Genomic DNA, 22,970 nt, shown 5'->3' on the forward strand with positions numbered 1-22,970 from the left:
TTGACATTTGGTCTTCATATATGTAAATTATGACGGGAATATAAAAACAAATAAACTGATACATGTACGAGGTATGACCAAAAAGTTCTCGCCCGATATACTTCTAGCCACTACACTGACTTTTACACACGATACGTCGATACCGATATCTTATTGAAGTTTACCGACCGAGTTACATGCGGTTTTACACAAATTAAGTAACATACAAGAGGGCCCAGAGGGCCATAGATCGCTCACCAGAGAAATAGGTCAAAATGTAGCCCTTTTTCACCCCAGAAGCACAATTTGAAAACGGGGACAGCTAAATCTGAAAAATTTAAAACACTGTCACCAAGGAATTTTTTGTGTAAAATTATTTCAAAACTGAACCAGTGGTAAAGATGTTGTTTAGATGTTGTTGTTTTCTAATTTCAACTCTGGCAGCCATTTTATTGAATAGTTCAGCCTATCACTAAGTGAGATGTGAGCTTATAAAATGACAGAAAAAGAGAGGGAAAACAAACATCTGTCCTGGCTGGGGACTGAACTGTTTCATGCCAAATATCTAAGCTCTACCTTTTTTAAATTGTCAGAAGAAGATTTTTTAGGTTTTTTACAATATACATATAAGGAAAGAAGTCAATGACCCCCTAAGGCGGGGTCAATTTTGAGTTTTTGAATTTTTGACACAAGCTTTGTAGACATCTATTAGAATTTTGTATGCCAAATACCTAAGCTCTACCTCTTTGATGATTTTTCTTAAAGTTTTTACTATATACATATAAAGAAATCAATTACCCCTGGGGCAGGGCCAATTTTGACCATAGAGCTTTTATTTGAACAAAATTGGTAGACATCCACTAGAAGATGTTTCATGCCAAATATCTTAGCTCTAGCTCTTTTGATTTTTTACAAGAAGAGTTCTAGATGGAATTTAATTTTTTGAAGAACTTTAGTAGAGCTTCATGCAAGAAACATCCCTGCAAAGTTTCAACAAATTTGGCCATTTGGTTTAGGAGGAGAACTTATTTAAAAAAATTGTTGTCGCACGGACGGACGATGGACAATGGGCCATCACAAAAGCTCACCTTGAGGACATTGTCCTCAGGTGGGCTAAAAACACATTTTGATCAGTAGGGGGGGGGGGGGTGTCATTTAGACCAAATGGAGAAAGTTGAAATCAGAGCCGTCATTAAGTACCTCTGTAAGAAAGGGATGTCCCCCAAGGAAATCCATGAAGACTTCATGGATACACTTGGGAAGGAGTCCCCTTCCTATAGCACTGTGAAAAAATGGGCTGCTGAATTTAAGAGGGGCAGGGAGAGCATTGGAGATGATGAGCGGCCTGGGCGGCCAAAAGAGGCCACCAACGATGAAACTGCCGAAGCTGTGCACGATCTGGTCATGTGCGACAGAAGGCGAGACCTGCGAAGCATTGCTAGGGAAGTGGGTATAAGCTTTGGTTCAGTTCAGGCAATTCTGACTGATGTCTATGGCATGTCAAAGGTTTCCGCTAGATGGGTCCCCAGACAGTTGACTGACGACCAGAAACGGACCAGGCTTGACGTTTCAAGATATCTTTTGTCTCGCTACGAGGATGAACTGATTTTACCTACCGGATCGTTACTCAGGAAGAACATGGGTCCATAACTTCGATCCAGAATCGAAAAAACAGAGCATGCAAGGGAATGACCCTGGTTCACCCCTCCGAAGAAATTCAAGAGGATGCCATCAGCAGGGAAGATGATGGCTTCAACTTTTTGGGATGGTCAGGGGATAATCATGATTGACTATCTTGAGCAAGGTCGTACCATAAACGGTACGCACTGTAACACCGCACTTTGGGGTCAAACGCACTTTGGGGTCCGACCCCAAAGTGCGTTACGTACTTTGGGGTCCAACCCCAAAGTGCGTTACGCACTTTGAGGTCCAATTTTAACCCCAAAGTGCGTTAAACAGGTACATATGCATTTTTAACATCATGCAAACGACCGCACTTTGGGGTCAAAGAAAATTAATGTTCATTATGTTTTAAATAATATATTGTAGTCAAAGTCAGTGGTAAACAAAAAATCAAGGTATTAAATAGACACAAACATGTGCCCTGAATTATAGTAGAATCAATAGGGATTTAAATGATCTTGATTAGCAAGTGAAGAACTTTCACCAAATATATCACCAAATAAAGAATTTGTATCAATTATTAAGCTTAAAATATTTTTTCTCAAATTTTCCATTTATTTTACAAGAATGTACACCTTTCATTAATTCCATTGTTTTTAGCTAAATGCATTATTTTCCCGTTTTTTATTTACACATTTTATAGAAATATGATAGTCTTAGCATAGGCAAAGGTATAAATTCTGGGAAATCTTAGTAAGACATTTCAGTGATAGTATGTTGAAAGAGCCACTTATTTAGCTAAATGTGACATATAAGAAACTTGACTAGGTGTAGATGCGGCTTAAGTAGTAATCAGTACAGGCAGTACTAAAGATATCAACTATTTAAGTAGTCGCACATTAAGAGCGGAGCTTCAGAACAATGTAAAATTCTCACTGGGGGTATAGAGGGGATTGTGGGGTATCGATCCCCCGAGGGTTAAAAATAACGTTTTAAAGGCCCATTATGCTTTTATTTGTTTTTCTTAAAACCTTTTTCATTTTGATGTTCTCCGATATTATTAAAAAAAATACACATTGGCCAACTACCTGAACCATCTTTTTCATTTGTTGCTTTTTGGCAATGATGAGTACAGTTATAGTGAATTAGTATTTATAGGGAAGTCAAATACTACAGTGTTTGGACTTCTTTTATGACAAATATTTTCACATTTATCGCTACTTCATTCAGGTAACAAGCATCTTACATTTCTCTGATACCATTATTTTAACATTATAAAATTCATGTTTGCTCTTTCTAAAGAAGTATGTAAGATTTCCCTTAAAAAAAGCCTCTGGCGAACGGTTGTTACGGAGCTTACAAAACCCTTAAGTTTGTTGATAAGCTATATGTTTTTTGTAAAAATCCCTTTTAGTCCGATCGAAAAACTTGATGTTTCACCAGCACATTGCAATAGAGTATATTTATAGTTCTTTGGAAAAAAATATTAACTGCATTTTATTTCATTCCTAACATATTTAAAATGGGGCTCAATATGGCACCAAAAGTTATCAAGTAAATGACCGACAGAACGGGATATTTTTCGCAGCATCTTTTAATTCTAGGAATGCACAATTTCTGTACTAGAGTATTTTGAACGGTGGCATAAAAGTGACATTTGTATTTTTTTTTTGGATACTTTTGTTTTTATTTTTCGTACATATTTTTTGTTTGTTTGTCGTACATATTCTTTTTAATTTTGAATACATACATTTTTTAGTTTTGCATACATATTCTTTTTTAGTTTGCATACATACTTTATTTTAGTTTTGCATACATATTTTATTTTAGTTTGCAAAAAAAAAAATTTAAAAAAATGATATGAATGCAAAAGTTTTGTACAATATAACTTTGTCATTATTGAGCCGGTATACTATTAGTTATAAAGATCGTTGACAGATTATATGGCCCTATATAAACGGCTTTTTGTATATATAACCCGAGTCGTTAGGCGAGGGTTATATTGCAAACAGCCGTTTATATACGGCCATATAACCTGTCAACGATCTTTATAACGAATTTATAATACAGCAAGCATCATTTTTAGAGAAAAAAAGTAAGATTTCTTCATGAATCGACAGCAGCCGTGTATATAAAACTATATAAACGTCTCGATTATCCAATGAAAAATGACGTTACAAGCGTGCAGTATTATAAATATACATGTAGTATGTTTTTTCTCTTTTTCTCATATCAAGGTTTTTTTATTATTATTAATTATGAGAATTTTTGGTATCACATGTGCAGATCCATATTATATGTGTAATTTATTGTATATTGCTGTATTTATATTCATGAAAGATTCTGTATTTATTGGACAAAGTTTTTATTCCCGCGTTAACGTCACGTTCTGTTTAGCGTATAGTTAAACGGACGTTGCGTCATTTGTCATTTGTTATTTTATAAACGTCAATTTTTTCTGAAGAAGACTAAACGTCGAAAGCTTAAGAAAAGCGTTTGTTTTTATTGAACTGATTATATTTTAGTTTGCATACATACTTTATTTTAGTTTGCATACATATTTTATTTTAGATTTTTTTTGTACATATTTTATTTTATCACACACCCGTGCCGATTTTGCGACTCCGTAAATATGGTATTGCACGACCGTGCATATATTTTGACGTGACGTCATTAGCGTTAAACAAACATAGTGTAAAGACGCGCTAAATGTTAGCGTTATACTATAGACGCGTCAATGAAAAATTACTCTTATTTCACTTTAAACGGTCTTTATTTTGGGTATGTGATAAATAGAATATTAAATTCGTGTAAGTTCATTACTGAATTTATTGCACTCGTTGAATAAAATAATATTATAAATTTATTCAACTCGTGCAATAAATTCAGTATTGAACTTACACTCATTCAATATCCTTTATTTGTTTTTTTCGTACATATTTTTACATGGCGCCATTTGCAAAGTAGAGGTTTGGATAATTACACCATTTGTAAAACACCATTTTTAAACACTTCGCCATCTGTAAATTACAGTACCTCATTTCCAAATGCCATTTGCAAATACCAATATTTTCATTTTTGGAGGTATCAAAAGTAACGACACTTTTTAGCATATATATATATATATATATATATATATATATATATATATATATATATATATATATATATATATATATATATATATATATATATATATATATATAAATATATAGTCCGCAAAGAATGGTTCTGCATATGGTCTCGATGTGGTTAACATTTGTAAAATCCTTCATGGGGTTTCGGAGATAAGGAGCGGACATGAAACCCAAGTCTTTATCCTTTGACCTGAAGGTGTGACCCCGACCTTGAGCCGGCACACCTGGCATATAAATTCTGCACATTATCTGGATGTGCTTAAGAATTGATCTAGGTTTCATTATTCTCAATTCTCAGGGAGTGGTGCATATTCATGGAATAATAACTGATCACCAATCAACAGACCTTTCCAAATTGACACTAATATAAAAGTTTATAATGATAAAAAATAATAATTATATAAAATGCATATTATATAAAAAATGGGCCGAAAAGTGTCGGCCGAAACCAGACTTGCCCGGCCGAAAACGATAAGGCCGATTCCAAAAGTGGGCCGAAATGGGACCAAACCACTGTGCTAGTTTTATACTCACCTATGGACTGTTATGAGATTTGAAAGCTGATTTTATTGGCTAAAATATGTACGAAAAACAAAAATAAAATATGAATGCAAAACTAAAAAAAAATATGTATGCAAAACTAAAATAAAATATGTATACAAAACTATAAACAAAATGAACCCAAAGTGCGTTGATATGTAGCATATTAACGCACTTTGGGGTCAATTTCTCGATTTTAACCCCAAAGTGCGTTTGACCCCAAAGTGCGGTGTTACAACGCACTATGTAGACGAATTGAAACGTCTGCTTCAAGAAATCGCGCATAAAAGGAGATGCAAACTGACTCAAGGTGTTCTGCTCCTGCAGGCAATGCGACAGCTCACACATCTCAAGTGGCGATGGCTGCTGCAACTGACTGTGGCTATGAAATTCTTCCCTATACCCCATATTCTCCGGACTTGGCCCCCTCCGACTTCTACCTGTTTTCGAAACTGAAAACCAAGCTTCATGGTAGACGTTTTGGAAGCAATGAAGGTGTCATTGAGGCGGTCAATGAGTTCTTTGATGTAGAGGGCAATTACATTGAAAAGTAAGACCATTAGTTGGGTTCTCTGACTACCGGAAGTACATCGGGCCAAGAACTTTTTGATCAATCCTCGTATTTATTTTCTATATCCCTATTGTACAAAATTACTCATGTCTTTCCTGTTTGTTTCTAGAATAGCGTCCAGTTTAAATAGCTAGCTTGTATAAAGACAATCTTTACCCAGATAATTCGTTTCTGAACTTAAAAGGCATTCTGTTTATATATAAATTATGTTCCACATTCATTGGAACAAGGTCATCAATGAATAATAAAAACAGTAAAAGGGACACTACCTCCTCTTGTGTTGAGCCTTCTGCAGATTTTAAGTAATCTGAATAGGCAATAGCGACCCTCATTAAGGCATAAAGTTACGGTACTTACTGAGTGGAGAGTCACACCTTGGTCCTATCCATCCATTTTTACAACTACAAGATCCAGATATAGGATTGCATATTCCGCCATTATCACAGTCACAAAGGAATTCACAGTTCGGCCCAAACCGACCTTCTTTGCATGCTGTATACATAAAATTACATATTCAAATAGAATAGAGAGTTATATATTAAAAGAATTAACTTAATCTACAAAATATATATGTTTAAAATCTATAAATCGCACGTTAAAAGCTTGAACGAATGAGACATTAAATTGAATGTAAAAAGATATTCCTAATAATATTCCTTAGAGGCTAAAGTTTAAGTGTTTCTTACATAAGGTGCAATCAGGTGGCATAAATCCCGCCGGACAAATACACTCTCCTGTCACGTGGTGACAATTTCCAGAGTCACATTCACACGAATTCGAGCAACGTTTTCCATACAGACCAGTTGGACACACTGAAACACACAATAAAAAATTGTTCTTTGCTAAACCTCAGTTTATTTAAAAGATAAAAGCATTTCTGGCAACTTAGTAATATATTCATTCAATCAATACCAACAAAATATGACGTTGCAACGGTTAAAAATTACAACTGGTTAAAAGTGTTAAAAACTTTGATTGGCTGTTTATTTCTGGGGTATAAATATTTATTCATGTATGACTTGAGGTGTTACTTGATCTTTTGATGACACTTTTTCCAAGCAACTTGAATAAATAATCTTAAATGGTGTTAACTAGGATGGTGTAATTCGATTGTCCATCACTGGGTTATGCAACTTTCATGCCATATTACAATGACTGAGCAGCCATTATTTAGAAGAGAAAAATCTATGAAGCACAGGATAAACTTTTTTTAACATAAGTGAGCTCTATACTATGTTAAAACTTCAACTTAAAAGCAAATTTGTTAGTCTGAATATATATAAAGAAGCATGGCTTGTTTCAAAGGATGACTTCATATGAATATCAAATTATTTAAGTTACATATACTTGCAAGTTAATGTTTTGTTATGCTCGTCTATAAATCTATACTGTTACACACAATAGTGTTTCATGTTAGCACACATCTACTTATGTCATACCAATTTTCTATTTATTCTAATAATACCACTCCTTAATGTAACATATAAAATTGCTTTAGCACCAATTGCTTTTCCTTTAAAAAGACTCATTTCATCATAAATCATGATTGATATTTTTAGCATATGTGAATTGTGTGAGACAGGTATACCTTGTTGGCACGTGTCACCAGTATATCCAGGTATACAGTCGCATGCCCCAGTTTCAGCATCACAATCTGCGCCATTTTCACAATCACATCTTTCTGAACAATACTGCCCATGTGTGCCACTGGGACACGCTGAAAACGAAGAAATATGAATAGTATGAACACTACGAGATAAAAGAATGGCTTAAGCAACTGTTGCAAAACTATTGAAACTTGGCACAATGGAAAAAAATCTTTAAAAACGTTCGTTTATGCTTGGAATCCAGGCTGCGTTTATCAATTATGTAAATTACTACTTTTTTCTATCAAATATCATGTTACCTATCGAAGTTTTAGAAATAATATATATTTTTGTGCAAGATGCTTTAGCATTTTATTTTACTTGCAAATATCCGTTAAGTATAAGATGTCCGAAGCATGAAATTTTCGTGTTTTGCAATATGACCAATTATAAACATGAACACAATGATATACACATATTATACCAGTTACACAAAACGTGGACTTATACGCATACAGAATGCATCAGCTTACACTGGCGATTTTTACCAAATTGAGTAAAAAAATTATTGGCTGGAAAAAAAGTTAAATAGAAAATAAACTGATTTTTTCTATCTGATTTTTTAATATATTGATATTATATTACATTAAACATATTTTAGGTCAAATCAATGCGACTAGCACCTTTGTGTGAAATGAGCATGGAAATCATTGGTTTTAGCATTTCTAATCGTTTAAACTAGTTTATAAACACCTATTTTTCTAAAATGTGTAATGGGCGGGGAAAAGACGTTACATTCCTTGTATTTACATCTGATATAAGAGGATACAGATACCATCTATAAAACAAGGGCAACATTGTCGCAAAATACGCCAGTCACAAAAGCTTTTGACAGAGATGTGGGCACTATAGATATACATATGGGCAACATCCGGACAATATCTGGATATTTTATCATCTCAAGTGACCTTGACCTTGCAAATATTAACCTAAATAACAGGTGTCACACTTGTAGTCATGATAGTTATGAACTTATCATTTGTGTTACAATCCATCGACAAGAAAAGCATTGATGCAAAGCATCAAAGGGCGTCCAAGCAAGAAATGCAGCAAGTGAAGATGAACTAGTAGACATCTGATGACTAGATATTCTTATGACGTTTCAAAAGTTAATTGGTTTTTACCAAAATTGTATAATATTTATGAATAGGCGGACGAAAGACATTGTTCATCATGAACTTTCGTAGGCATACTAGAGATTAAAATATTTTTTCCACAGGAACTTGAAATTCTATCAATATTAACGATAATATCCAGAATATACAGGTCTATAATATCCAAAATATACCCCCCTATATGGAATAAGTTTATTTATACTATATAGGGGGTATTTTTGGATACTATCATAAATATTGGTCATTTTATAAAATTTCAAGTTCATGTGGTAGATCTATTTTCTTTGGAACATACAAAATAGTAGTCAAAAGGAAAAGAAGTCTATTAATTGATTTATTGGGAGGTCAATGTACTATTTTAATGAATTACTCTGACCCATCAGTGTGTTTACATTTGGAAATATGTCCTGTGATAAGATGCATGTGAAATTTTTAAAATATATTCTGGGTGTACACAAAAAAACATCAAATGAGGCAGTATGCGGTGAACTAGGACGGTATCCACTATTTATTGATGTAATATGTAGTTATGTTAAGTTTTATCAAAGACTGCTAAATGGAAATGTTAGCAAATTACTATCTGCTGCCTTTATTGAAAGTCAAACATTATTTACGGATAATAAAGTTTGCTGGGTTTCTTGTGTACAACATTGTTTTAAGCATTTAGGTATATCTGATGCTGGTTTAACCAATAAGAACTTAGTAAATGTTATTAAACTCAAGTTAGTGAAAATGTACCAAACCAACTGGTGTTTGAATATCTCAGGTACTGAAGGGAAACTTAGAACATACTCTTTGTTTAAACAAAGGTTTTGTAGAGAAGTGTACTTTAGACATATTAAGGACAAAGATATAAGAACTTTCTTCACCAAGTTTAGAGTAAGTGCACACAGATTGAATATAGAAACAGGCAGATATAAAAAGATCCCAGTAAATCAAAGGTATTGTAACTGTTGCTCTTCCAATCTTGTAGAAGATGAAATTCATTTTTCCATGTGTTGTACAAAATTTGATAGTAATAGAGAACTACTATTTAGACAAATTGAAATATCAAATAAGAACTTTTGTATGTTGAATAATAAGCAGAAATTTGTTTGGTTAATGTCCTCGGAAGACCCTAGAGTCTTGAATGTCTTTTCTAAATACCTACTCGAAATTTATAATAAAAGAAATCTTATGTTAGGTAGTACTATTAGTAATAAAAATTTGTCAGACCATTGAATGTATATTTTTGTACTTGAATATCGAATGAGTAATTAGTGTTGTTTTTTTTTTTTTTTAATACTGTTTTATTTATTTACTTCTTATTTTAACATTACTATGCCTGTGTTATTTGTTTTTCCAATAATACGAATTAAGCCTTAGTTACTTTATTGTCTTCATTTCTACCATACAATACACAATTTGTTGGTTGATATATTTTGTTTTATGCCTTGTGTTTTATGCTTGTGATTATATATGTCATATAGTATGACCCTTGATTGGTGAAATAAAATTATTCTATTCTATTGTTTATATAGTATTTCAATTAATTGTTTGAATATGTTTGTATTTCATTTCCTGCAAATTCTCCAGTTCGTTATCTATAACCATAGCGCGACACGAATGACCGTTTCGTTAAACTAAAATACTTCTATAAATAGATTTTCGGACTTTCACAATGTTAAGGTCATCATCCTAATTACAGGTACAGCAATATATAATAACCAACTGTGATTAATAAAAAGAAACCGAAGAGCGTGATTCATTGACGGATAAGATAATTTCATTTTAATATGTTTGCATTGCGAAGTTCTCCAGTTCGCTATTCATTGTACATATCGCGACATTTCATTTTTGATAAGCAAACATCCGCATACCAATCGGAATGATCGGCTATTATGACCGACGAAAAAGCCCGAGAAGTTGCAATTGCCCTTTCACAAAATCTGATTTCATTTCATAAAGGGCGTAAATACTTAGCCTCACACTGATGAACATTTGTGCTAAGTTACATTGAAATCCCTTTATGCATAACATGTAGAAGTTTTGCTCCGGAGAAGCGATTTTCAATGGCCTCTAAGTGTGGGCGCAACACAGCTTCTCATAGTAGGGAACATCTCTATATAGTTTCATCAAAATTCTTCCATAGATGTCGGAGATATGCTCCGGACAAAATTGAAAGCCGCCCGCCAGGTGCGTTTCTATAATACGACCCGTTTTATCAAACGGGCGTACAAAAACACATAAATCATACAGACAGAGCTGGTAATAGAGCGGAAAGATAAAACTGACAAAAAATCTAGTATTAGCACTGGCACTCACAATTTAAAAGTGACATTTAAATAGATGTAAATGCCATTATAAACAAGCAAGTAAAATAGTGATAAACGAACAGATATAGTACCAATCAACAAATATATCACCGACATACGGACATTGCTGAAATGACACAGATTAATTAATAGAAAACGCAATGATAAACGAACAAAAATGACACTTAAATGTAGTGCTTATAAAAACATTGAAACTTAACACAGATAAAACGAAATAGCGCTTATATGCACAGAGACATTAAATAACAACATTTTGAAGATAGACCTGCACAATTAACACAAGTTTGTGAGCCATTATATTAAGTAAAACATATACATGTATAAGAGAACAAAAACAAATTACCTATTTCACAAGATTGTCCATAAAAACCAGGCTTACATTCGCAGCAGCCAGTGACAGGATCACATGATGCTTCATTCTGACATTTACATGAATATTTACAATCCGGACCAAACTTTCCAGACTGACAACGTTCCTCGCATGTTGGGCCTTGCCAACCTAACCCACATATACATCGACCAGTGTTAGGATCACAATGTCCCATTATTCCGCACTGACATTCTTCTTCACAATTGTCACCGTAAAACCCCTCTTCACAAACTAAAATAACAACTGGCATTTTACATTTTTAGTTGTAAATCTATATGACATAAATGTTACATGTCATCAAACTCATAAATACAATTAAATCAAATTATGAGAAGTATTTGTTGATTAAAATGAAGTGTTTGTTAATATTGTGTGCATATAAAAAATAATATATCTGTTTGAGGCGTACATAAACGAACTTTGAAGTGTATTTTAAACATTTTGGCAAGAAAAATATGGTTTTATGTATAGTGAGTAATCTAATATCAAAAGTATGCTGACACTTATAAAAACAAGAGCCATGTCAACATGGCCATCCCCCGCCGAATGTGTTTGCTCATTGGAAGAATGTATATGTAGTAGAGCGGAATAATTCCATTTTAAGAGATCTTTTGGTAATGAAAACTGATGGCTATAGTGATTACAGATGTGAATACTGATGGCTGAAAATAACAAAGGGCAATTACTGAAAAATAATGCAGGGTAGGTTATCATTCTTGTGTGCTGCATCCCTCCTCAGTAAAATCTATCCACCTATGAAGTTTCAAGTTGATACCTCAAATACTTTTTGAGAAAAAAATTGAATTGAAAAATTAAGTATGAAAAAGAACAAAGGGCAATAACTCAAAAATTATAAAAGGTAGAGTTATCATTCTTATGCAGTGCACACCTCCTGAGTGAGATCTATGCACCTATGAAGTTTCATTTTGATATCTCAAAGGCTTTTTGAGTTATGCTCTGGACAAAAATTAATTTTGAAAAATAACAAAGGGCAATAACTAAAAAATAATGCTGGGTAGAGTTATCATTCTTAAGCACTGCACTCCTCCTCAATGAGATCCATCCACCTTTGAAGTTTCAAGTTGATACCTCAAATACTTTTTGAGATAAGCTCTGGACAAAATAGCATGAAAAAAAACAAAGGGCAATAACTCAAAAATTGTATAGGGAAGAGTTATCATTCTTGCGCACAACATTCCTCCTCAATAAGATCTATCCACCTATGACATTTCATGTTGATATCTCAAACACTTTTTGAGTTATACTCCACTCAGGTGAAAAATTAGGTATGAAAAATAGGTGAAAAATTAGGTATGAAAAATAACAAAGGGCAATAACTCAAAAATTATGAAAGGTAGAGTTATCATTCTTGTGCACTGCACACCTCCTGAGTGAGATCTATGCACCTATGAAGTTTCATGTTAATATCTCATAGGCTTTTGGAGTTATGCTCTGGACAAAAATCAATCTTGAAAAATAACAAAGGGCAATAACTCAAAAATCATGCAAGGAAGAGTTACCATTCTTGTGCACTGCACTCCTCCTCAATGAGGTCTATCCACCTATGAAGTTTCAAGTTGATAACTCAAATACTTTTAGAGATATGCTCCGGACAAAAATGTCGGACGGAAGGACTGACGGACGGACGGAAGGTCGGACGGACGGACGGACGGAGACTATTTCTATATCCTCCGCCGAAAATTTTCGGCGGGGGATAATAAAAGAAATGATTTACCTTTTTCACATTTTCCCCCCTTATATCCTGGTAAACATTTACAATGTCCGTTTATCTTGCTGCATTGAGCACCATTCCTACAATCACAAATCTTTGTACAATTGTCGCCAAATCTTCCCTCTGGACACTCGTGCTTACATGTTGAACCTACAATGGTATAAAATAATAATCTATCATTTTCATTTATATTACATATGACAGTGAAAACAAAATTGCATGCCACTTAGTTGAAGTTTTATTTATCGAGAATTGTATAAGAATATTTGATGAGTATATCGTAGCTTTTCATCAGTGTTCAACAAACTCGTTTTAGGCACTGTCTTTCATATTAATAACTAAACTTACATAAACTGTTTTCGTTCAAAGCGTCACAGTGGTATATCCTTGATATCATAAACATTTTCCGTTCAGAGCGAAAATGGGGGTCTATAAAACTAAATATCCTTGATTACATAAACATTTTCCATTCAGAGCTCGCAGTGGTCGAAATGTATCTTTGATTACATAAACATTTTTCGTTCAGAGCGTCACTGTAGTTTACATATCATTGATTACATAAACATTGGTCTACATACCTACATATCCTTGATTACATAAACATTTTCCATTCACTGCGTCACATTTGGAATCTCGCTCACATTCACATTGTCTGTCACAATTAGGACCATACTCGTCTTCGCTACAACCTAAATAGTGACAAATTATTCTGCTTTGTTTAAGTATGTATCACTGTCTAAGAATACTGATTTTTACGGCGTATTATGCAATCCTTTAGGTATTGAATCCAAGGAAAATACTGTTACCCGAGGCGTTACGAGGGACGATATATTCACTGTTACTCACAAACCCATGTGTTATTAATTTTTACAAGGGATGATATATTTACTGTTACTCACAAACCCATGTGTTATTTATTTAATTATCCCGAACAATAACTGTGATGATTTTTTATGATTTTATTTTCTTAAGAAAATAGACCATGTGAGTTAAAACTAGAACCGTATCCAAAGGACACGGATGCCCCCACTGACAACATATATATGGTATATAGTGAAAAAATCAACAAAGGGCCATAATTCTGTTAAATTTGGTCGCAGCAAAAATTCCTTCCTTTACTTCCATATAGACATTAAGGAAGTTCATCCCTGGAAGTTTAAGCAAAATCTGCCATCCGGTTAAAGATGAGTTGCATTCACAAAATTTCTATATTGTACATAGTGAAAAAATCAACAAAGGGCCATAATTCTGTTAAATTTGGTCGCAACAAAAATTCCTTCCTTTACTACCATCTACACATTAAGGTTGTTCATCCCTGGAAGTTTAGACAAAATCTGCCATCCTGTTTAAGAGGAATTGCGTTCACAAGATTTCGGGACGTACGGACAGACGTACGGACGGACGGACGGACCTTCATACCAGAGCTACATTATGGGGTTTTCTTTTGTTATTTCTTTTGTTCTTTTTAACCCCACAATGCAGAGAATAACCTCACAAGAGAAACGGAATGAATGACATCAAAGACATCTATTGTTATGAGAACAATAGACCAAACCCCATAATGTAGCTCTGGCTTATACGGACAGACGTACGGACGGACGGACAAGTGCAACGCTATATGCTCCCCACTTTGTTGGGGCATAAAAATATTATTACCCCTCACTTTTTTCGTAATGTTAATTTCCTGTAGGCCTCTGGGAGTTTTTCTTACTGTTAATGCAAGTGTATCACGTGACTAAGAATTTTGTACTGTTACAAAGGTTAGTGTTTTGTTTTCTAAATAAAACACAGCTTATTGTATGTTTATGACTAGTAGATATCATCACTTGCTTAAAGAATAAAAGAAAAAGAAAACTTCTCAAGTAGGCCTAAAGTACACTTAAAGCTTAAAAGGTTAGGACAGTTTAGTTATTGTTACTCTTGGTTTATTCTTGTTACAGTAAGATTAAAATATGATAAACAAGATCAACAAGGAAAGGCGGCGTTCAATGAACGCAACCCCCATACAACCCATCAACAAGAACCAGTGGCAAGGAGCCCAGGCGGACCGCAAACAAAAAACAGGACAGGACACGGACAGTTAAATCACTAAAATGATACATAAATTGTAACTGATAAGGAATTTAAAGAAAACAAATAAATGATCAAACAACAGGCCCACAAAGTCAAAGGGCACATGGGAAGGGACAGGAGACCGGGGAGGGGGGGGGGGGGTAATCAAAGAAATAAAAACTAGGGGCAAAGGGGAAGATACTTACCGTAGACGAGTTAAGTTAACAATTTCAGATCTACTTTTGTTCGGGGTAATAAAATAAATAACACATGGGTTTGTGAGTAACAGTAAAAAATATCATCCCTCGAAAAAATACTGTTACCCTCGGCTACGCCTCGGGTAACAGTATTTTCCTCGGGATGGTATTTTTACTGTTACCCACAAACCCATGTGTTATTTATATACTGTTACCCTGTAACAGTACAAATTTCAAATTTCTTAACCACGTGTATTAACAGTATAAATAACCCTCACTGGCCTATATCATTTTATTCGCATGCCCCATAAAATATTTGATAATGCTACGTGCTCATTTAATCGTAATATGGCGAGTCTAACTATAAACATAATTTACCATGCTCATTTTATTGAATAAAATTAAAATATTTATCGTCATTATAATTTGTTTATATAACTTGTTCACACTATATTATCTTCTGACATTACAGCATTCATTTTCAATTAAACATTTTTTTTACAATAATGTGAATATACAGTTGATTAATTACGAGGGAAATTGAAAAATATTGTCATTTGTGCTTTGACGAATGTACACAAATCTACCTCGACACGAATCTAGTGTCTAAATTACCTGCCCTGCTCTAACTGACCGTAAAGAACATGTCAAACATGAACTTAATGTAGATGGTCCAACAAAATTACACCCAAACAAATAGTACATAAGTTAATCATAAAAAGCTCACTCATTATGTCGAGATATGTTGAAAGCTTTCATATTCCAGTTTAATTACAAATAACGTTACTTATCTCAATAATAAAATAAAGAAATGAAGATCTCATATATGTACGACAAAAAGCGTCATAATAACTGCTACATTTTCTTCCAGTCTAAGTACAGCCAAACACGGATGTTATGAATTAAAGCCGAGAGTAAAAATGTAGACATAAAATCGGAGTAATGATTTTAATATAAAGCAAGAATGCAAGAAAATAACTCAAGGAAATAACTTTTATGTGGAAAATATGTGCTAAAATATATGTTGTTGGGTGATTGACATGAATGATCACGCAATACATGAACACAACTATGCATATTTGTAATTTCTCTATTTTCATATATGAACTCACTTTAATTGGTGTGGCTTAGAGGTACAGGAAATTGAGTCATCTGGGGTAAAACACAAGATTACTTAGCCAAAATTGGTAAAAATCGTGTTAACAATCTTAGAGGGTACTGTGCCGATCAAATAATCTTGGAAATTGGTCGAAATTGGTCAGAAAGGCTGTTTTAATGATTTCTAGGCCAAGTTCGAATATGTGTCATCTGGGGGGCAAAAAAAATAGTTCAAAGCTAAAATAATGTAACTCGAGCCCAAATATCCTTCAAATTGGTCAAAAAGATTGTTATATCAATTTCTAGTTCAACTTTGAATATAGGTCATCTTGGGTACATAGCTCAAACATGGAAAAACTAATTTAGCACTATAAATGTAATATTTTCAGCCTCAATATCTTGAAAATTTGTAAGCAAGGTTGTTTAAATGATTTCTAGCCAAAAAACTAGGCGACACAGCCCAAATACGGAAACACCTTGTTTACATTTGCACTACATCAGATGTTATGATATCAGTTAAATATTTAAACATTATTTCTGTTTTTCTTTCATAGTTAACAATATTGCTTGTTCCATTAAGCAATAATCAGGTAAGCGATATAAGGGTCATCATGGCCCTCTTGTAAGGCTTGGCAGCCATCTTGTTCAAGAAAACGGAAGGGCATTCCTGTAAAGTTTCATCACTATTGGCCAATTAGCCAGGAGAAAATATCACTTAAAGCTAATTTTCATATACATCTCTGGCTACCATCCTGTTTATCAGACGGGAATTAATTGATGTGTTAAATAAAAAGACTACCTAATGATCATTGCGGCACAGTTTTATCAAAATCTACTATGTTGTTGAGGTGAAGATGTCGTTCATGATAAAACTCTACAACAAGTGACAATATATTATTTTAAAACATCGTTAATTTCTAAGTATACAGTTCCGGTAGTAAGAAGTCTTGTTTAATAATTTAACTCACGAACTATAATACTGCAAACAGAACCATACAACAAATCGTGCATCACAAACAACATACTACTTGTCATTTATATATATTACCTATCCGTAGTTCCTCTACAATCATAGATATAGTAAAACTATTGTAACATTGTAGGCAAGATTGGACAAAACATTATCATAATATCATATTTCAACATACAAACAAACATGAACAAGAGCACTGCAAAGGCGCCTGGATGCAAATTTGTTTTAAGTAATCACAAATTTTAATTAATCAAAATAATTTTTTACATTAGAGACGAGACCCATTTATTACACTTGTCCGGAACATGTTTTATTTCAATTATCAATATAATAGTGAGTGAGATCTCTATTCATACAAAAATTAAGAAAACTGATCAATAGTGTTATAAGCTACGGTTAGAGTTCAAGTTTCTAGTTTTACTGACTGAAAACAACAATAGTGTTGGTTTCTAAATGATTTAAAATTTTAAGAAAACTACAAATATTATTAAACCAGAAATTCAAAAGCACAAAATATTGTTTTATACAAAAGTGATAATTCTACTTTTATAAAGCCCACAAAGATATGCTGCATGCTAAATACTCGTATCTCACGTTGTAGGTTGGAGGAAAATACTATTATGACTTGTACCTTATAAAAATCTATGTACATATAAATTTCGTGAGACCCATCAGGTAGAGGATTTTGTTAAACCAGTGAAATGATTTATTGTAACTATTGTAAGTTTTTTGTAGGTAATGATACATGCCAAATAACTAAGTTCTGGACATTGTAGCTTTACATAAGAATACATGTAAATAAGTTTTTCTACTTAAGTGACCCCTGGGGCAGGGCCAAAATTGACCCTAGGAGCATGATTTATATAAATTTTGTAGAAATATGTAAAATTTAACATAAAATACCTCCCTTTACTTCCTTTTATGTAAAGCTTTTAAAATTCAGCCATTCAGACAAGCATTGGCAGTCATGGAACAAACTTTCTGCAACTCAAAGTCATTTATGGGTCAAATTGAATTTTTCAATAATTGGTTGAGCGGTGTAGGACACAAGATTGTGTCTACAGACACACAGACGACAAGATATCCTTTCGGACGGTACATCCTCAAACCGGTATATGCCCTAATAACTTTCCTAGGGCTTCAGAATTATAAGTGGCACTCTGGATTGTGTCATTTTTGATCGCAGGATTTAACTTCTTTGTATAGGTCCGTAAGGTAATTCTGCACGCCAAAGGATAATTTATTTTGAAAGTGTCCAAAATTCAACTTGTAGAGTAGTAAGAGATTTAGGTGAAAAAAATTGTAGACAAAGACGACCGACGGACGACTTGCCATCACAAAAGTTGAGCCGAAAAGAAATATGCTCAAGTCGAGGTGATTGTTTTAGAAAAAAAAATCTCATGGAACGTTAAGTGTTCCAACACATTTCAGTAATGTGTTAACAGGAAGGGAAATAAGCAGCGACAGCAGCGGTGGCGGAAGCAGTGATATCATAATTGGTGACCAACGTTGATGTTAAATTGAATTTAATCTGACAGTTCTTTGATCTTTAAAACACTAAAAGCATTTTTGCTACCAAAAGCTATTTGTTCACCCCACAAGCTATCTTTTCTATAAATGTTATATCTACATGTAAAATACTGTCCTCAATCTTTTTTCTATAAAACTGTCATTTATTTCTACAAACGTCCAATCTAAAAGTTTCTTTTTCTGAATAAAATGACTAAAATATTTGGATATTTAAATAATTTATTTCTGTAAACACTAAATCAACAAGATTAAATTGTTTCAATCGTAAATATGTTAAAGCTATAAAAATTAACATGAAAACGAATGCTTACCTGCAACAAGATTCTTAGTAAGTAATTCTTGCCAAAATCCAGACTTCATTTTTCCCTTCCGAGCCTGCTTTTCCCTTCTTGTTTTTGCTAGTTGACATTGTCATAATAGATGATATAGTTATAAATAATTATATAATTGAAAAGCGTCTATATATAATAAAAGATTAAATATTATATGATTGAATGCAAAACAAATTAGTAAATGCCTGTAAGCATATAATTAGTTATAATTATACAAACAAGACTTATGATGTAATCTATAAACTGCTTCACATTGCATTTCTCTCTGATACAACCTTTGTAAGGCAATTATTAGAGTATTTTCACTGTTTTTTGTGTTTTCTTTTTCGTTCATAAAGACAGATATTCAGCGTTTTGTTTTCATGAAAATAGGTCACCGTTTTCTGTAAACAAGAGGGCTATGATGGCCCTGATGTCGCTCACCAGTATAAAAGCCCCCCCCCCCCGGGACGGGGCCAATTTCAACCCCAGGGCTTTTATTTGAACAAACTTGGTAGACACCCATTAGAAGATGTTTCATGCTAAATATCTTAGCTCCAGCTCTTTGAGTTTTTTTAAAAGAAGATTTTGAGTTTTAACTACACACATATAGGGAAAACAATGACACCCCCGCCGGTCCAATTTTTACCCCAGGGTTTTTATTTGAACAAACTTGGTAAACACGCACTTGATGGTGTTTCATGATTAGTATCTAAACTCTAGCTTTTTGGGTTTTTTAAAAGAAGATTTTTTAAGATTTTACTATACACATATAATAGGAAAATCAATGATCCCATCCCGGCGGGGCCAATTTTAATCCAAGGGCTTTTATTTGAACAAACTTGGTAGACACTCATTAGAAGATGTTTCATGCTAAACATCTTAGCTCTAGCTCTAGGATTTTTTCAAAAGAAGATTTTTTAAGTTTTTACTATACATATATAGTTAAAAAAATGAAACCCCTGGGGCGGCGCCAATTTTGACCCCAGGGCTTTTATTTTTGAACAAACTTTGTAGACACTCACTAGAAGATGTTTCATGCTTAATATCTAAACTGTAGCTATTTGAGTTTTTTAAAAGAAGATTTTTTAATTTTTTGGTTTACATATATAAGGAAAATCAATGACCCCGGGCGGAGCCAATTTTGACCCCATGGCTCTTTTTTGTACAAACTTGGTAGACACCCATTAGAACATGTTTCATGCTAAATATCTTAGCTCTAGCTCTTTGGGTTCTTTAAAAGAAGATTGATTTTTTACTATAAGTATTTACTATATGCATGTAGGGAAAATCAAAGACCCCCTTGGGCGGGCCAATTTTGACGTTAGGGCTTTTATTTGAACAAACTTGGTAGACACTCACTAGAAGATGTTTCATGCCAAATACCTAAGTTCTAGCTCTTTTGGTTTTTTAAAAGAAGGTATTTAAAGTTTTTATTTTTCTTTTGGTTGCCATGGCAACCAGAGGTCTGCATGGAATTAAATTATTTGAACAATTTTTAAAGGTGACCATCAAAGGAACATTTCTGTGAAGTTTGGCTTAGTAGTTAATGAGGAGATGTCATTTAAAGTAAAAGTTTTACTTACGGACGAACGGACGGACAGACGCCAGACGAAAATCGATTACAAAAGCTCACCCTTTCACTTTTTGACAGGTGAGCTAAAAACTGATTTTTTGTCCGCCAAAGTTAGCTTAGATATAACTTGACGTCATGTCCGGTTATTTTTTCTGTAGAAACGTTAGCGAATTGTAAATATTAAAGTCAAATTAGAATTGGTCTATTTTTGTTTGCGTTTTAAAGTTTATTTTGGAATATTAGGAATATAACGTTCTCGTAAGTAAGCAGAAGAAATTTTAATCCGGCATTTTGAAAAGCCAAATAAAAGCCCGGAAAACCCGTATAAAATGCGCAAGTACTTGAGCTATCGACCAATCCTGTAAAGTTACATTGAAATAGCATAAGTTGTATGAGAGGAGTAGTCCGTGCAAATTTTAAAAATTAAAATAGTTAAAGGGCCATGTAACACCGCACTTTGGGGTCAAACGCACTTTTGGGTCCAACCCCAAAGTGCGTTAAACTTCGCACCGCACTTTGGGGTTCAACGCACTTTGGGGTCAAAATCGAGAAATTGACCCCAAAGTGCGTTAATATGCTACATATCAACGCACTTTGGGTTCCAGAGGTCTAAAGGTGTCATCTGAGTTCTGCTTAAATACGGAGTACTGACTTATTTTCGATCTGCGACATTGAAATATTTGAGGTGGAGTTCAAGATGACGGTCAATACTTTATGCTTATCTAAAAATTGTGTTCATATAACAAAATTACGGTGGCATAAAAGTGACATTTGCATTTTTTTGTTTTTAGTTTTGTATACATATATTATTTTAGTTTTGCATACATATTTTTTACAGTTTTGCATACATATTTTTTTTTAGTTTTGCATTCATATTTTATTTTTGTTTTTCGTACATATTTTATTTTTGTTTTCCGTACATATTTTAGCCCATCAAAACAGCCTTCATATCTCATAACAGCCCATAGTTGAGTATAAAAGTAGCACAGTGATTTGGTCACATTTCGGCCCATTTTTGGAATCGGCCCAATTGTTTTGGGCCGGGCAAGTCTGGTTTCGGCCGACCCTTTTCGGCCCATTTTTTAAAATATATGTATTTAATATAATTTTTTTTAAAATTATTTTATACTATTATATAAGTGTCTATTTGGAAAGTGCTGTTGATTGGTGATCAGTTATTTTTCCATGAATATGCACCACTCAACCCCACCCCCTGAGAATAGCGGGGGGAGGGGGGCATTGACTTTTAACCAAGCCGACCACTGGTAAAATCTTCGCCCTGCGGGGGATACTCAGATAATAACATTCCTGCCTTATGCCCCAGAACAGCGCAAATGTCAAAACATGATTCTTTTTAACCCGCACTCCCATGGGGGCAAAGGAGGTGGTTACAAATGACTGGTGTATTACAATTATGCACAATAAAAGATCTAAATAGGTCCTTATATTTTACTGATTTAGAAAAAATGCTTAAAGCTTTGAGGGATTTTTATAAAACTTGGGTCAATTCTTTAGCACATCCAGATAATGTGCAGAACTTATATGCCAGGTGTGCCGGCTCGAAGTCGGGGTCACACCTACAGGTCAAAGGATAAAGACTTGGGTTTCATGTCCGCTCCTTATCTCCTAAACCCCATGAAGGATTTTAAGGCACCTTGTGTCAAATGTTAACCACATCGAGACCATATGCAAAATATATATACTAAAAAGTGTTGTTATTTTTTTGCTACATCCAAAAATGAAAATGTTGGTATTTGCAAATGGGGTCTGTAATTTACAGATGGCGAAGTGTTTGAAAATGCTGTTTTACAAATGGCGTAATTATCCAAACATCTACTTTGCAAATGGCGTCATGTAAAAAATATGTACGAAAAAAACAAAAATAAAATATGTACAAAAAAATAAAATAAAATATGTATGCAAACTAAAAAAGAATATGTATGCAAAACTTTAATAAAATATGTATGCAAACTAAAAAAGAATATGTATGCAAAACTAAAAAAAAGTATGTATTCAAAACTAAAAAAAAAATGTACGACAAACGAACAAAAAATGTGTACGAAAAACAAAAAACAAGTATTAAAAAAATGCAAATGTCACTTTTATGCCAAATAATACTTGTATTTGTAAGCTCCGTAACAACCGTTCGCCAGAGGCTTTTATGGGAAATTTTACATACTTCTTTAGAAAGAGCAAACATGAATT

General features: G+C 33.7%; 1 protein-coding gene across 8 annotated transcripts in view; it reads right to left on the reverse strand.

Moving 5' to 3' along the window:
* LOC132730785 (multiple epidermal growth factor-like domains protein 6) overlaps positions 1–22,970 on the reverse strand; it is a 107,696-nt gene that overhangs the window by 14,196 nt on the left and 70,530 nt on the right. For 5 of the 8 annotated variants that reach the window (XM_060716795.1, XM_060716797.1, XM_060716790.1 and 2 more), the window contains 8 exons: positions 19,190–19,276; positions 17,424–17,438; positions 13,607–13,717; positions 13,032–13,178; positions 11,270–11,527; positions 7,439–7,567; positions 6,537–6,662; positions 6,208–6,342 (listed from right to left, as the gene is read on the reverse strand). In XM_060716795.1, coding sequence (XP_060572778.1) covers positions 6,208–6,342; positions 6,537–6,662; positions 7,439–7,567; positions 11,270–11,527; positions 13,032–13,178; positions 13,607–13,717; positions 17,424–17,438; positions 19,190–19,276 — 1,008 coding nt within the window. The remainder of the gene's footprint in view (positions 1–6,207; positions 6,343–6,536; positions 6,663–7,438; positions 7,568–11,269; positions 11,528–13,031; positions 13,179–13,606; positions 13,718–17,423; positions 17,439–19,189; positions 19,277–22,970) is intronic. The other 3 variants (XM_060716798.1, XM_060716792.1, XM_060716794.1) reach the window with 2 other exon arrangements.

The sequence above is a fragment of the Ruditapes philippinarum genome, unplaced genomic scaffold, assembly GCF_026571515.1.
Source record: "Ruditapes philippinarum isolate M1 unplaced genomic scaffold, ASM2657151v2 ctg1430_1_1_1_1, whole genome shotgun sequence".
NCBI classification, from domain to species: Eukaryota; Metazoa; Mollusca; class Bivalvia; order Venerida; family Veneridae; genus Ruditapes; species Ruditapes philippinarum.